Here is an 18181-nt window from a genome sequence, read left to right on the forward strand (position 1 = left end):
TTTCCTTATTGCCACTTATCACAGCTTCAGATTGAACCCGATCTTAATAATTTACGACGAAGAATATCTGCTCCAAAATTTTTATAACATTGCCTAATTGTTTTACAAAATTGCACAAATCCCCAATTTTCAGCCTCAATTTTCTCGAAAACAAGCACGGTGACCGATGTTTTATTTTGTGTTTTATTTTATAACTCGTCAAGGCCTACAACATATTTCAAAATTATAAAAATGACATTGTATCGAGAAACTGTATCGGATGCCCTTAAGCATGTGCTGTAAACATGTAGAAGACTTTTAAAAATCAAAATACTGTTTGTACTTTCATTAATGTATGGGTGGCTGAAGATCGAGATGAACAGATTAAGATTTATTTTTGGAATAAACTGTCTACTAAACATTACGTAAGGAAAGCAATTTGTAAAAATAATGTGGCAGACTTTTTCCTTTTTTTATTTGTACTTTCACAAGTGCGCAGTCTGGTCAAGGTTATTTGAATTATGAACGTTTTCTAATTAAAATGTGGTAGTATAAATAGCATGGTTGTACAGTAAAATTGACATTTTGAGAAAAGTGGTGTGGGATTGTGCAGAATTTCTACTCACAGTAAGTTTTCAAAATATTTTTTAGTCCTTGTTTGTCGATATTTATTATTAACATTTCAAATTAAGTGTATATATGCTGAAATAATTCTTTCCGCGATTTGAAATGACAAACAAATATCTCAGTATAATTTATTTTCGCGACGTCGAACTGTGACATATCGTGATAAGATGAAAAGGGGAACGAGAATCCACTTGTTGAAGATTGTGTCTGATTTTGTATGAAAATAATTTGTACCAATTTTATGAAAAAATCACCGATGTATTTTTTTTTTTTTTTATATATATATATAAGATATAGGTTATCCCCTTTAAATTCATTTAGTTTAATGAAAATTAATTAATTTTAAAAAATTGATACTTATAAATGAACTTTTAAAATAAAGATTTTTCATCTGTTCCTGTTAAAGAATCCGTTTTCAGAAACCAACATACTGTTGATTTATTATTTTTCGTTGGATGCCAATTTTCTTTGGTTTCGTGGATACAGGTGTACACTGAAATTAAACAGTCAACGAATGAAAAATTGTCCTAAACCTGTATGTGGACTTTGCCAAAATCACTAAATTCAGCCTTTACAATGTAGTTACGAACATTTTAGTTTTTTTTACGAAAATTGATATCCACGAAAATAAATGAATCCACAGTATCGATTCTATATATATAATGTCATGTCAAATTAACTTTCAGCAAATTCTTCAAACAGCAAATTAAAGATGATTCAAACAAAAGTGCAGACTTTGGTTGTTTTGTTGCTTGGTGTTTTTATAGGTAAGTTACTCATAAGAACGAAAGTGCAAACTTTGGTTGTATTTTTTTTTGTCGTAATTGTAGGAAAGTTACTCAATAGGGACTTATGTGCAGGCTTTTTATAAATTTCCTGTTGACAAAACTTTATATTTTTCGAAAAACTAAGGATTTTCTTATCCCAGGCATAGATTACCTAAGCCGTATTTGGCACAACTTTTTGGAATTTTGGATCTTCAATGCTCTTCAACTTTTTACTTGTTTGGCTTTATAAATATTTTGATTTGAGCGTCACTGATGAGTCTTATGTAGACGAAAGGCGCGTCTGGCGTACTTAATTATCATCCTGGTACCTTTGATAACTATTTGGTTGGTTTGTTGTTTGTCATTTTTGTAGGAAAGTTACTCAATAGGGACTAATGTGCAGGCTTTTGTTGTCTTATTGGTTGTCGTATTTGTAGAAAAGTTACTCATAAGAACGAAATTGCAGACTATGGGTTTATTTTTTGTCGTAATTGTAGGAAAGTTGCTCAATAGGGACTATTTTGCAGACTTCGGTTGTTTTGTTGCTTGCCGTATTCGTAGTTGAGTTACTCAATAAGAACAAAATTGCTGACTATGGTTGTTTTGTTGCTTGTCATATTTGCTAGTCAGTGTCTCAATAAGAATGAACTTGTAGACTATGGTTATTTTGCTGCTTGTCGTATTTCATCTGTTTGTTTGTAAGTGTCTCAATAAGAACGAACTTGCAGACTATGGTTGTTTTGTTGCTTGTCGTATTTCATGTCTTTGTTGGTAAGTGTCTCAATAAGAACGAACTTGTAGACTATGGTTGTTTTGTTGCATGTCTAATTTGTATGTTACAATGACTGTTTGATTTGTTTACACATCGTTGTCAATATAATGGAATTTTGTGCGACTGCAATACAAGCGAGAGGTTTATCTAGCTATAAATCTAAGTTAAATCCACCAATTTCTACAAAAGAAAATACATGTACCAAGTTAGGAATATGACAGTTATCCATTCGTGCATGTATGATGTGTTTTAGCTTTTGATTTTACCATTTGATTAGGAACTTTCCTTTTTGTATTTTCCCTTTAGTTCAGTATTTTTGTGATTTTACTTTTAACTGATTGAGATCGAAAATATACGTGTTCACTCAACAATGTTAACATTGACACAACCTAGAAGGATTGACACAATAAAGTATTTGCATTGAACAACGAAATGCTGAATGCGACAGATTAACAATCTACGCATAGAAATTAAACTTCTTTCCATAGCTTAAAATTAAATAAATATTATTCCATATCGATCTTCACTCTTCATTGCAAATTTTCGGTTTTTTTTACCCATTGCATTGTAACTCTGTTTTCATTAAATTTGTTGGATTATCATTTTGGTATGTTCTGCACAAAACAATTGATAAATGACACTGACGGAAAAACATTTTAAAGAGATGAAAAGGTCCAACGATGACAAAAATATGGGAAAAGTGATAACTATTGATGAAAAAATTAGAAATGAGATTGAAAGCTGTTATGAGACCACTTTTCTTTTTTTTAGGTATGGCCTTTTTTAAATACCAACCCAAGATTATAGGAAATGGTTTAAGCACTCCCGAGTACATTTGAAGACTAAATTCACCATCGTATCGGACAAGCTCTGATGTATTCCGGTTCCCATGTTCCTTCCTCCTTTGTCTTTTCTATAACCTTGGGATGGTATTTAAAAATAACCTACCCAAACAACAGAAATGTGGTATAATAACAGTTTTGAATCTGATTTCTAATTTTTTCATCAATTAGAAATCAACAAGTATACCTTATTTAGGGATTTTAAAGGGTCAGAGAACGGTAGTTATTTATCTAACAACTCATTTAAAACATACAATCCAAGATTTAGATTGGTAATTCATATATTTCAATTCCTTTTCAGGAATGTTGGAAGGATCGAGGTATAAGAAACACAGTAAGTTGATTAAATATAATATACTTTAACGGATGTACTTATGCCAGGTTTAGGAATTTGTGTCAAATATGCGGATTCCTTGTTTTGTTAACAACAAACCAGGGTAAATTATTTCCCCAAAAATACTAATTTCTCTTTTCATATAAGACTTTAATTGCTCGAAAATGTAAGTTGGCAGTTGTAAGGTGACAGAAAAAAGCAAAACAGTTTATAGTTTACATTGGCACTAAGATCGATTTTGTCATTAGCAAATTAAAACATAACTAAATTGTATCTTCTTTTGAGGTGGGATGTTTAAAGACACAGACACGTTAATTTGTATCTCTATAGAAGTCGCTCCTCACTATCCTATTACCTGTTGATACATTTATTTTTGGCATTGCACAGGTCATGTCTTCTCTGACTGTTCATGACGTTAAAATACTAAATCCCTGGGATGTGTTTTAGTTGATTTTAGTCTCTGATGCATGATTTTTTTTTATTATTAATTGTTTTTGGCTTTTAACTAGCTGTCAGGTACTGCAAGTACTCTCAAATCGTATTTTCTTGTTAATTCGACCTGTTGATAATGTTTATAATGCTTTTTTGTTGTTTTATATTTATATGGATCTTGTCTATATTCCAGCTTTGATTATTTGGAATATCACTTCTCCTTACTACATTTGTATAAACTTCAAGATTTACCTGTATTTTTTTTAAACCGTTTTCTTTTCTAAAGTGAATAATTTCGAACTTTTAAATATTCGCAGTGGTGTCTTGACATGGCTTTATTTGGACTTGTTTGTTTGCTTTTTTGCTTGAATGTTTGTCCCTAATATTTTGTTAACTGTGCACTTGCATTCAGATATCGCAGATCAAATTTATTCGTTTATAGTGTATTAATGTACGTTTTTTTATTGAGTTAAGCCTGCCAATTGATATTTTATCATGTGTTTTTCTATGTTGTGATGTTATGCTATTGTTTCAGAAAAAGGGAGAAGGTTTGGATCCATTAAAACGTTTAATCCCACTGCAAATGTTTGCACCTGTTTTAAGTCAGGAATCTGATGTACAATAGTTGTTGTTTGTTTATGTAATTTATACGTGTTTCTCGTTTCTCGTTTTTTTTTTTTAATTTTAAATAGATTAGACCGTTCGTTTTCCCGTCTGAATGGTTTTTCACTAATAATTTTGGGGCCCTTTATAGCTTGTTGTTCGGTGTGAGCCAAGGCTCCGTGTTGAAGGCCGTACATTGACCTATAATGGTTTATTTTTTTTAAAATTATTTGGATGGAGAGTTGTCTCATTGGCACTCACACCACATCTTCCTATATCTATATAAAATAATTTTATAAATGGTTTCTATTATTCCTGCCGCAATTTACTAGTTACAGTTTTTATCTCTTTTCTAACTGGTTTTATAAACTTTGAATGCTCTTGTTTTATCTATGTCTATATTTGCAGGAATGTTTGGATTGCAACAAATTAGGGAAAACAGTAAGTAAAATTAATTTAGTCCTCAAAACGTATCCATTTTTGTCTCGTTTTTTTGGATGACTACATTGGCAAAAATGATGGACATAGATACTCAACGCTGTACAAACTTGCTTAACATTTAGTATCGATTTATCCACTATCGGACTGATCATTCTAGATATATATGTATATATTGTTTTATTAAAGTGCAACCTGATATAACACTATAATACACATATGAAACATATTTCATGCCAGCCAGCCTTCATAGGTTTATGATGCACCGTACTTTTAAAGTTCTCATAGTTATCTGTTATAAGTATCAAATATCACAGCAATGTTAATCCTGTTATATAAGTGGTTTTACCTGCGTGTTCAAAATGTCATACAATTTTTACTGTCCTTTCCTAAAGACTGTGGTAACATGGCAATATCTATCAATAGTAATTATATTGTTTTGCATTGTATTGAGTTAAAAACCATCACGACTTCACATGGTCTTGAGGAAAGATGATAGTCCGTAGGAAATGGACGATAAATGACTGACCCGTGTTAAGAGAAAACCATTTTTCTTGCATGTAAACGACAGCCTTGTAGATTTTGAAAAAGAGCAGGGCCATGCCGCAACAAGGCAGCACTTGCACCCGCATATAAGAAAGGGATTAATATAAGTTGCAATAACTTGTTTCCCAATCCATTATAAATCAATATGTTTAAACTAATAGCAAACGGTAGTTTGGAGATCAGCGGTAAACAGTTCTAATGTGCATTTAATCATATCATGTTTTATGCATTTCTGAATTTTATAATACAAAAAAAGAAGATGTGGTATGATTGCCAATGAGAAAACTCTCCACAAGAGACCAAAAAGACACAAAAATTAACAACTATAGGTCACGTGTGTATCGAATTCTAAATTATGTGATGTTCACTCTTCAAACAAAACGAAGATATCATGCAGAAAATGCAAAAGTTACTCAAGTTACGTCTACGGAAAATTCTGACTCAATATTTACTTTCTAACCTCACATGTTATTTTCCATTTCAGGAAGGTCTGACTTAGACAACTTGGACTTTGAAAATCAAGTTGATTCGTCAAAGCGTGTTGCGAGTGAAAGCCGTAAGTCTAAATATATGTGTAGGACTCAAATGTATGGCGGGTTCCAAATCTATGGCAGATTCCAAATCTATGGAAGATTCCGAATCTATGGCGAATATGACGTTACAAGTAAAATCTGTACCATATATATACTAAATGTTTTGCTCCTTTTGAAGGCCGAATAGTGACTTCAAGTTGTTTATTGATGTGTCATTGTGTCTCTTGTTAGGAGTTGTCTTGTTGGCAATCATATCACATTTTCTTATTTTTACAAAAAGTATGCGTTTTATGTCCTTTTTGGTTATTAAGCTTGGTGTCTTGCGCTTAATAAGAAAGTAACAATAAAGCATATCATATTATTGTTAAACAAATTTACTTTTAATTTGTCATGATAATCAAGAAAAAGCTCAATTACAGCATAAAACAGAAATAGAAATAGATTTCGTTACTGTAACGTAAGCTGTATTTTGAAAACACTTCGTATCTGATGAGTATTTTTAAGTCATTGTGTGGGCACACAGCTTAAATCCATGATGTTTATATAAAGAATATTTCTATGGTGCGGTACACATCTTTACAAGCCAATTTACCGTAAAATAAAACATAAAAAAGGTATACGAAGTGATTCGCAATTTGCATTTTTATCTTATGTCTGTTTGTTTTGTTCACATACCGTTGTCAATATAATGGAATTTAATGCGACTTTCATACAAGTTAAGATTTATCTTGCTTACAAAAACAGGTTAAATCCTTCATTTTCTACTTAAGAAAAGCTTGTACCAAGTCAGGAATATTACAGATGTTAACCATTCGTAAGATGTGTTGTAGGTTTTAATTTTGGGACTTTGTTTTGAATTTTCCTCAGAGTTCAGTATTTGTGTCATTTATTTTATATATATATATAACCTTTAACAATGCAAACCATTTAACCAAAAACCTCTTGTAATGCTGTTAAAATGTCTTATAAATATACGCTTCAAGGGAAAATAATTTAATACAAAAGGGTCGTAGGTGCAATACAGATGGCACATTCAGCTAAAAATGTATTACGTGAGGGACGATAAATTATCCTGGATAAGTAAACATATGATTCAGACAAATCTGTAAACGCGGGATAGAACCCAAAATGCAAAGGTACATGTAGCGCGTTATTATGAAATGAAAAAGGTATTGATAGAATATGAATTGCATTAAAACATATTTGATACAATCCTCAGAAATATTTGCAAAAAGTATTGAAGCAATAGTTCTGTTTTCTTTTCAACATTTATGTTAAGGTAACATGTGTTTTTACAAAATGTATTGGGTCTTTGATTTTTTTTTTCAGCACCATTGAATGTAGCGTTCACTTATCGAATTTCTGAAGATACTGGAATAATTCCTGATGATGGTACAGTCAAGTTCGATTCAAAGGTGTTTGATAGTACAGAGAGCTACAATCCAAATACTGGAGAGTTTATCGCACCTGGATGTGGCATGTATGTGTTCATGCTTAATATTCGTTCGAACCAAGGTAAAACATGCTGGGTTGATATCATTAAGGATGGCGATAGTTTGGCAACCGCCTTTGCTGAATCTGGTCCGGAATCGCAACTTGGAGATACCACGTTTGTCACTATATATCTAGAAAAGGGAAACACAGTATGGGCTAAGAACCATGGCTACCAGGGAACTGTCTGTACCATTGATTTCTATTCTAGTTTTGCTGGATTTCGTCTGTTTTGAGTTATATCTTTTTTATTACCAGACAACTGTATAATTGTAGTTGTACATGTAATCATTAAGTTTTTAAATCGCAAGTCGATAAATCAATTCATCATAGATTTATTAAGGGGCCAGCTAATGCCCACTTTCATGTGCGTTTTTTTTCTCGCTGCGTTGAAGACCCATTGATGGCCTTCGGCTGTTGTTTGCTCTTTGGTTGAATTATTGTCACTTTGACATATTCCCCATTTCCATTCTCAGTTTCATTTATCTGTTGCAATTGTATTCGAAAAAAATAGCAGAAACAGTAGTCATTATATCTTTTCATTGAAGAATATTTTATTATTCTAGCAATTTTTATAAGAAATATAGAGCTCTTTCATGGTTTCTCCATACAAGAAAAAATATATATTTTGGTTCAAAATGCTCAAATGTAAATAAAAAATGAGAACCAGCATAAGAAAATAATGCTAGCAATGTTTCCCCCCTGTTAATCCCATAGTATGTTTTAGTCATTATTTGTTTACAGCTTCTACATTGCAAGACATATTCTGATCTAAGATATATATTGCCATGCTTTTGTGTAGTGTGAAACTTTTTAGGATTTTACAGCAGATTTTTTTATTGTTGTATTTATTGCCTAAATATAGTAACACAGCTACATTTTTTGTAATGTCAACGTTCATTATGGAACACTTTTTCCACAATGAGGGGTTCATTAAGGGATGAAAACACGTTTAAAATTTGTGTTACAATTTTAACATCTACCAATGATGTTTTGACAGTTGCAAAATAAAAACAATATTAGGTCAATGCCAGAAAATAAATTTTTGTATTCGGTAAAAAACTAGAGAAGGACTTGGTAAAACCTCGCCTTTACCCAGTATCCCAACTTCATACAAAAAAAAATGTATTTTTCTGACATTTATCTACTATTGTATATTTTACTTTCTCAAAACTGCTCAACGTACTTAGCAAAAAATAAATTTAACACTAATTAGATCTTTGATTTTTATATAGAATGATTCATGTAGACAAGCTGAAAGTAAAGTACATATATTATATTCAAAATGTGTATATCATAATATTTAAAATTAAGCAAGTATATTTTCTATTTTCTATTCATAAAACAATATATATCTTTAATTCTTTGTTTGTTTACGGTTATTTTGTTCTTCTTGGATCAGAACGATAAACAGTTATATTACAAAAGTATCGAACTCCGATAAAAATCATAAACGGAAAGTACCTTAGAAAATGGCAAAATCCAAAGCTCAAACCAATGAAATTGAAGAATAACAACTATCATATTCCGGACTCGGTACAGATATTTTCTTATGTAGAAAATAGTGAATTAAACCTGGTTTTATAAGTAGCTTAACCTCTCAATTGTTTAAAGCGTTTTTTTTTTAAATAAATAAGAGTGGATGTTATGATTCTGTTTGTTCAAGTACAGCATGATACTCAAATAATTAATTGTATAAATAAAGGCAACAGTAGTTTACCGCTATTCGAAATTCATTAATTGATTGAGAGAAAAAAACAAATCCGGTTTACAAAGTAAACCATGGGAAACACATCAAATATAAGAGGGGAACTACGACACAACAGAAACTCAACGCTAAAATTTAAAACACACAGAAACGACAGTACAACAAATTGTAAATAATTGCATATCCATATCATTTGAAGACAATTTTTACTGATTGTATCATGTATATGATAGCAAATAAGTAGGTTTAACTTCCGTTAGAATAAAAGTTAACTTAAAAAATACCAAACTAAAAGCAAAATTTAAATCGAAAAATCCCCTCTCAATAAATGTTAACTTACTTTTATGAACGATATTTTCAATATAAGAATATAGTGTGGTTTACTTGGCAGTGAGACAGCTATCCATCAAAACTCGAAATAAGTTGATGTCGGAAAGAATAGTCAACCATACGACCTTCAACAATGACATAATCCTACATCGCATAGTTGGCTTTAAAATTCAACGACAATTCAACCAATGGCCTAATGACATAAAATAAGACAAGAATAGACGAAAACCACTGCTCACACCTTGAGATGAGCACAAAAAAGAATATGACGGGGTTAAACATGGACGTTGGCAATCAACACGCAACTAATCTGAGACAGTTGTTTTACTACAGAACGTAAAGCGAAAATGTAAAACTCAGTAGCAACAGCTTTAACTCTAAAGATCGGCACAAGACACTCTGACTAACATAAACAATTGCCACAATGAATCGAAATAAGAGTACTCGCAAATCAAACTACAAAATCCATGACACTCTTACATTTAGTTTCCCAAACTCTAAGTTACACTTGTTTTTTTATGATAATATTATTTGAAAGCTGTAAGTCGGGGCTGCCATTATCAATTTGTAATTGACGTTTCTAGCTACCGGTTGTGACTTAATAAAACGGCAGGGCTAATTTTCTAACAGAAAAGATTCGGGATAACGGATCGTTTTTGAATAATTACCGACGAAAGATTGAAAAAAAAACCCTAGTAATACCTCTATTTGAAGGGTATTATGTACTTATGCATTCCGTCATTGTGTTATTGTACTATAGTAAATGTGTGTAGTCTTGTCTTTAACTTTTGCTTATATCTTTGTCTATATGCCATTTTGTGCTTCTTTGTTACATATTTGTGTGTTGGATTTTTACTGATTAAGATTATAACACGATATTGACTGCTTTACCCCTACTTCTTTACGATTTTACCTATAATGTCTGTTTGTTTTGTGTACGCCTCGTTGTCAATGTAAAGGAATTTGATGCAACTGTCATACAAGTTAGAGTGTTAGCTTGCTATTAGCTAAATCCACCATTTTATACATAAGATATGTCTGTACCAAATCAGGAATATGACAGTTTTTTTTATAATTCTTTATTTTGTATTTCTTTAGTTCTATCAAAGAAGAATACAATATCTGCATTTTCTTTCTTTCATTTTGACCTGTCAGTGTCAGCGCTTGTATAAACATCCTCCTCCCCATACAAAAAAAATATAAAGAAACACAATTTAATAAAACAAAAAAAATAGAAATCATTTACTTATATATATATATATATACGATTAAATTGATACTAAATTACTATAATTATTATTTTCATTATTATTGATGCAACATAGTTATTCTATTGTATTGTTATTTTCTCTACCAGACAATATCTGGAAATCATATAAAAACAGTAATTTAACTCCTATTATCGTAACTTAGTAACACACTATCAATTCTTACATAACTATATATATACAATATCTATAGGATTCACACTAACCACTGTCCACTTGTGATGTGCATCCAGTTGTGTTACACATTTATGTTTAGTTAAGTATGAGTTATCTTTCTTGTATCATAAAATTTATTGTTGAATTGTCCAATTTTTTCCTATTTTTCACCTATTGCAAGAGTACTGTGAACATAGTATACATTATTCGATAAAGACCGTATAGCCAAAACAGATAAAATGTGTCTTTTAAAAATGTTTAAGCAGTCAAAAATCGTAATTGCTAAGATGGGCTTCGGCTGGAATATTGATAATAATGCAAACTAATTCATCAAAATGGACACCATACCAAACAATGACACATTCAAACGAACCAAATTTTAAAACATACACATACGACTTTCAAATGCTTGATGTTTCTGACTTAGAACAGGAACAAAATTCGGCGGGGTTAAACATGTTTCACGAGGTCTCAGTCCTCACTTATGCCTGTAGCCAAAATTAAGAGTCAATTAAACTAATAGACAGCAAAACGAGGAGTACAACACAGTTTTTAAGAAGTGTGGGAGCTTTATTAGAATAATAAACAGAAAAATAAGCATAATTCACTTTTTTTTTAAATTATGACTTTTCGAAAGAATGACACCTTTGTGTATTAAACGGTAGGTATAAAACTATCACGGATGATAGTCTTATAATCGGTACATATGATTATAACATTATTTATACTGTTGAGAATATATAGCTGCAAAGGCTGATGAGAAGGAAAAAGACAAATTCGACAATATTGCAAATAGAAAAAGGTATCTGGTGGTGCTCCGGAAAGGTAAGCAGATCTTTATCCACACGTGGCACCCGTTGTGTTGCTTATTTTATAATGAACCAGGTAAATAGTCTAATTCTATATATCTCATTCGTGAAAAGAAAAAGGGATTGTAGTTTTGACAAAAGGAACATATATGATATCATTTGTGAAACAGATAGTTCATAACGGTCAATCAACTCATTATTGAATCCGTAAAAATTGCGAAAGGATGATTTCAATTTCATCACTTGAAACCCTTTGTGTAATAGCTGGCTTATGAGCAGCAATTCTATATCATGGACATTACAATAGGAAATACAATCCCAGAAATAGTGTATCAACTTGGCGATATATACTCCGTATGCACGCATTGCTGGAGTGTTGCTACATAGAAACAAAAATTTCGCAATTTGAAAGCTGAAATCATCTCCTTTATCATAAAGTGTTGTTTTCAACCGACCCTCATTATCAATTTCTAGATGTAAGTCATGATATGAGGCACAGTTAACTATATATGTAGTATCCTTAATCTATTTCAATAGGATAGATGCGTTGAACAAAATCACAAAATTTTGAATTATTTAGTGAGAGAAAATCATCTGTATAGCGGAAAGTAAAGCTAAAGTTAAGGATTTAACTAAATTCTTTCCTTCTTCTTAAGAAGTTCCTGCATGAAGTCATCCCCACATAATGTAAGTAAGAAGTCGACAAGAAGAGGGGCACGACACGTTCCTATGGGAATGCCGATAATGTACCATTTTATTTAAGAAGCAAAGCAATAGCAACTCTCGTCATTTAGTTTTGATTGTGTATACGTAGAAAAGTCAAATGTTGTTTAACATATTTTTAGAACTGTCATAAAACTTCCCTAAAATAACACCCGATAAGATTGTTCATACATGAACGGTGAACATAAGAAATTCGAACCAAATTAAAACGTGGAAGGAATAATTTAACACCATAAATATCAACAGTTGGCTGACAACCCATGACTAGGCACAAAAGCTAACGAATTATGTTCCTCATTTTCAAATTTACATGTAGAAAATTTTTCCATTACTGATTTTATACAAAAATGTCTGTCTTATTGCAAGACTTGTTGTGCTCAATAAACGTATTATGCAGTCAGGATCCTACTTCGTCAAAATTATCTCCCCATTACGCCAGTTCATTTTCACAATCGTAAAAATGGAAGCCATTGTAGCGATGACGCGCTACCAATTTTGCTCTTAGAAACCGATAAATTTATCCACATTGCACCAATACGATCCTTATATGTCAGTTATATTTTAAAAGACAAATGTATCAACTAGCTAATGAGCATCAGTTAATGATCTTGTCTGTATTGATTCAACTTAAAACTATTGTCTGATCGGTTGTTAGGTAGAATTTTCGAAAAATCATAAACATTTAAAAAAAATCTAATTAAATATTTCGTGGAAGGGCAGACTAGATTTTTTTAGTGGTTGAAGACTATAAACCCTAGTTATCACACACAAAAAATTAGAATTTTTCGAAGATATGCATTTTCATCATCCAACTTGTAAGACTGTCGTCAAGTACTTTCAGTAAAAAAATAGCTATTCGAACACACCTTCCCTGTTTTTGTGACTCATTAGATAGGTATTTCACTTGACCCATATATTTCATCTTTTAGTACTGTTATTTTTTTGTGTTATAAAGTCAACCTGTAGCTTTAATATATAAAAATGATAGAATTTGAAGCGAGACGATGTATGAAATATTCTTACTTTGAACGATATCAAGACAAAATACTCAACTCAAACGCGCCCTAACATAAAAAGGTGCACTCGATTTTCTCTTTTCGATACAATTGTTACCTATTTTTTGGAATTTTTTCTTCAGTCACATAATGGAAGGGCAGACACGAAAATTACTGAACTAATAGATTGATATCTTTTCCGTCCGTGGTAATTTTTTCAAAAAAATCGGAGGTTATGCATTTTTGTCATCCAACTTGAAAGATACCCATGTCGTCGACTTGATATCTAATTGTTCTGCTTAACTATGTACTAGATAAATTGAAAACTTATGCAAATGGTGTTTTTGAAATAAAACACCTCGTAATTGAGAAGAAAATTGCAGTTTTGTTTGTTTCTATTAACTTTTTAAAAATTTGTCACTATAGTAAACAATACAGTAAACATTTATCGCCTTCTCTAATAGAGAGCTTCGATTCTTTTGTTCTATTTCAACCTGGTTTCCGACTGTTATGTACATGTAGAAATCAAGCATATAGATTTGATAGGATAAGGGAAACATTTTTTTTACTATCTCCCATTGCCTGACTAATTTGTTAGCTTGCCTTACTTTGACATTTTTTATGGTAAAAGTTTCTCAACTGTAGTGTTTATGTTACCATAAAAATCATCTCGATATTGAATATTAGAGATATTTTTTTCGATATCATTATAATATTTATATGCTCATTATTTGCCGATTATCGGTTCTGCTGATACCACGACAAAATATTGATAAACACGTGGTATAATTTTGTTAAAATGTGTAAGCGTGTGCTTAAATCAAGTTATTTGATTTCTTGATCAATTTAAATAACTACGGAAGCGTATTAGCGCCACACATTTTTTTTTTCTTCCTATGTTTGCGTTTTAACGCAAACCTTTGCGATATAACGCAAACCTTTGCGTTATAACGCAAACATCTTTATTTCAATTATTCATTAAGTTTTGTATATATGTCCGTCTGTCATTCATTTCGGATGTGATTTACTAGTAGATAAAAAAAGAAACATACATACAAGGCCAAATCATTATAATAAATATGCATAGGAATAATGGAATAATTGAAGTGCAATTATACATAAAGTAAGACTGATTTGTGCATAAGAAAAGTATATAATTTAACAAGAAAATAGATATAGTTTAGTATATAGTCATATTAAAATTGAAAGATCAAAAATAATGTCATACAATTGTGAAACCTCCAAGTCAAATTGACAAAATGACCTTTCTGCTTTAAAATGAACTATTAATAAGGAAACATTTTTTTTAAATCTCAGAATATGATCAAGATTCTTTGATAGAAAGTCATTGAATTTTCATTTGAATATAATGAAGTATTTTTAAGATGCTTGGGTAGCAATTTGAATAGAGAGAACATAATTTTATTAATAAAACATCTTCATTCTATACATTTATTGCCAAAGGGTAGCTTGTTTGAATGTAACCTATTTTACACAGTTCTCAGACGAGAGCTTACTTAGAAAGTATATTTATATTCCTTTATAGCTATATTAGCAGGGTTGATTTTTTTCTTAGGTATAACCTCAATTTACTCAATTTTCTTTGTAATATATATACTAGTAGTAACTTGGATATCGTTTTTTGGGACCAATATAGTTTGTTGTTTAGTGTGAGCCAATGCTCCGTGTTGAAGACCGTAATTCGGCCTATGATGGTTTACTTTTACGAATAGTGACTTAGATGGAGAGTTTTCTTATTGGCACTCATACCACATCTTCTTATATTATTCTGCTCATTATTAGTCATTGATATGATCTAATTATTCAAGCAGTTTACTTTGCAATTACTACAAAGGTGATAAATTTTATAATATACAGCCTCCTCCATTAATAACTACTGTTTCCTTTGAATCTTAAATAAGAAATAAGATAAAACAAATGTTTGCGTTATAACGCAAAGGTTTGCGTTATATCGCAAAGGTTTGCGTTATAACGCAAAGGTTTGCGTTATAATGCAAAGGTTTGCGTTATATCGCAAAGGTTTGCGTTATAACGCAAAGGTTTGCGTTATAACGCAAAAGGTTTGCGTTATAACGCAAAGGGTTTGCGTTAAACGAAAAGGTTTGCGTTATAACGCAAACATAGGAAAAAAATAAAAGAAATAAATGTGTGGCGCTAATGCGCTTCCGTAAATAACCGTAAAAATAAATCTTAGTTGCCATCAAAATATTCGTATTTCATATTACACGTACCAATCAACTATACGCCTGTTGATAATATGACTTTATCACATCCAAAGCTACAGTTTATGAAGGGAGATGCACATGGCAATATGGAGAAATTACACTTCTTTTTTTAATACAAACTGGATCTTTTTTGACATGCAGTCCAAATAATTGGAATGTTCGACAATCAAAACAATTGCAATATAGGATAACATAGAAAACTATATCAAAAACAAAATAACAAATAAAGGCAACAGTAGTATACCGCTGTTCAAAACTCAAATCCAAATACACATGACAACATTGAACAATAAAAAGTATTTACCTTACAAAATTCTAGCAGTTACCTATTACAAGCTTCAAGTACTTAACTTGTTGAAATTACATTATTCCATTCCACATAAACATGATGCAATAGGTTGTTTCATTTCCAAAACAATTTCATATAGCAACTTAATGAACAGTACACGATGAAACCTTGTTCATTGCAAGAAAGTGTTGATACAGTAACAAAATGTATCATTTTTTCATGTACAGGTTCGTTACCTCAGTTGCAATGATTGAACAACAACAATTTTATTACAGTGTAATATTTGGGTCATAGATGATGCTAGACAATAAATAGACCACACATAACTCCATCGAAATTTCCACATGAAAGAAGATTCCACTGAATGCTACAGAAAATGAATTATTGCAATCAAGTTATTCGAAAGACATGATAGATACACACCACTGCACGTTAAGCAACCAACAATCAATCAATTGACATTCTACATTATAATATTTGCGAGCTTTATTATGTTCGTATTTTCATTCTTAATCAATGCTCTCTAAGACAGCGTACGTTGTGAAATATGGACTTTATGAGATTATTGGTTGTTATATATTAATTATATTTATTTGCATCGACACATTATCAGCATTTACCTTAATCTATGTGTCTGTAATTTTGGTAATCTGTTAAATTTGTTAGGAGTAAACGATAAAACATTTTGAGTTTGTACGGTAAATGTTTTTACTTGCCATACAAGTAACAAAGGGAAAATGCAGATAATAATATACAAGTTTGTAATTTGTACATAGAAACCATAAATTCAACAACCAATTATGTTTTTATACTACTCGTATCTTTATGAGTTAGACTATCTTTATGTTTCAGTTCTGTATGAAATACTTGGGTATTAAATCTCTAATTGCTCTGCATGAAACATATACTTTGTCCATTTTTGTAGTAATCGCCTTGAATATATATGACATTTAATCCAGAGAAAAATGAGTTACTCTTCATATTTACTTTTCTGGTATTTGAACATCCGAGAATGCAATGAGTTAACCCACACACACACACACACACACATATATATATATATATATTGTAAGGGTAAAAAACAAATCGTGATGCTGATGTAGTGTCATTATTTTTCTAACATAATACGTGAATTCTATTGGACGACGACGCGCTGTCGTAAGAACATACAGAAGCGACAACTACTCACATTTTCTGCATCACATGCACATTTCGGCAATCAATGTTTCTTCATACGCATACAAAGAGTGTCAGAAGATATGGTCCAAGTTGAACATCTGTGTCAATATCGAGGAAAATATCAAATTATTCAATTTCAAGTTCACTGGGACATCAGTGATAACTATCCAAATAATCATGTATATGGGGTACAGGTATGTCTACACTGATGAACTGTAATGAAGTTGAAATGAAATTGTTTAAGATTATCGATTGTTTTCAGTTATATATAAATAACAGGTGTAGTAAATCCTGTAGCTGTGGATCAAATATTTTCAGTAATCGTTTTGAATTCATGACAATATCTTTAGAGAACTATATGCTGCCTGTACCAAGTCAGAAATATGACAGTTGTTATCCATTCATTTGATGTGTTTGAGCTTTTTATTTTTGCCAATCCCGTATGATAGTTTCGGTTTGAATCTTCTGCGGAGCTCCGGATTTTTATTATTTTACTTTTGTTTGTAGACTAAAGATTCGAATATTCTTCTGGTATTTAATTATCCATGTTATATAATATGTATGTCGTTAGTAAGAGGAGACACAGACATATTGTATCGTTCGATAAATTCGTGATAGTTATGAAGCTTAATACATTTCTTGAATGTACAGAGTCTGCTATTTGGACATTCATTTTGAATCTTGTCCTCATATACAGCCAAATCAGGACTATAAAGTATATATACAAACATGTGTATTTTATAGATTGAAAAGAAATGCATCTTGTATCTTATCATAACCTCTGAAAATAGCTATTGGTAGAAAAAGTTGATATATTTCTGATGTAATTCAAAGTATGCAAATTGAAAAATATTAAATTAAGATGTGTTTATGTATATATTGATCTTTGCATGTGCAGTTCAGTCCAGTGCACCACAATATAACATTTGTATATTTGTACAAGTACATGTGGTGCCCAATCATTAGAATCATTTTTTTTAATAAAACGAATCTTAATCACACAAAAACCGTGTTAAAGACCGACTATTAAATAGACTAAATATATATAGATGGCAATCATACCACTTTTTCTTGTTGTTATATTAACAAGGTAATTATAGATGGTCTCTTTTTA

At 31.2% G+C, this 18181-nt stretch overlaps 1 protein-coding gene across 1 annotated transcript; it reads left to right on the forward strand.

Moving 5' to 3' along the window:
• Nucleotides 1-484: 484 nt before the first annotated feature.
• LOC143053493 (complement C1q-like protein 2) lies at nt 485-8877 on the forward strand. The gene is made up of 6 exons (XM_076226299.1): nt 485-606; nt 1293-1373; nt 3289-3321; nt 4765-4797; nt 5825-5896; nt 7203-8877. Exons 2-6 carry the CDS (start codon nt 1319-1321, stop codon nt 7598-7600), a joined length of 591 nt encoding a protein of 196 aa, XP_076082414.1. The 5' UTR covers nt 485-606; nt 1293-1318; the 3' UTR covers nt 7601-8877.
• The last annotated feature ends 9304 nt before the right edge of the window (nt 8878-18181 follow it).

The sequence above is a fragment of the Mytilus galloprovincialis genome, chromosome 12 (assembly GCF_965363235.1).
Source record: "Mytilus galloprovincialis chromosome 12, xbMytGall1.hap1.1, whole genome shotgun sequence".
In the NCBI taxonomy this organism is placed as follows: domain Eukaryota; kingdom Metazoa; phylum Mollusca; class Bivalvia; order Mytilida; family Mytilidae; genus Mytilus; species Mytilus galloprovincialis.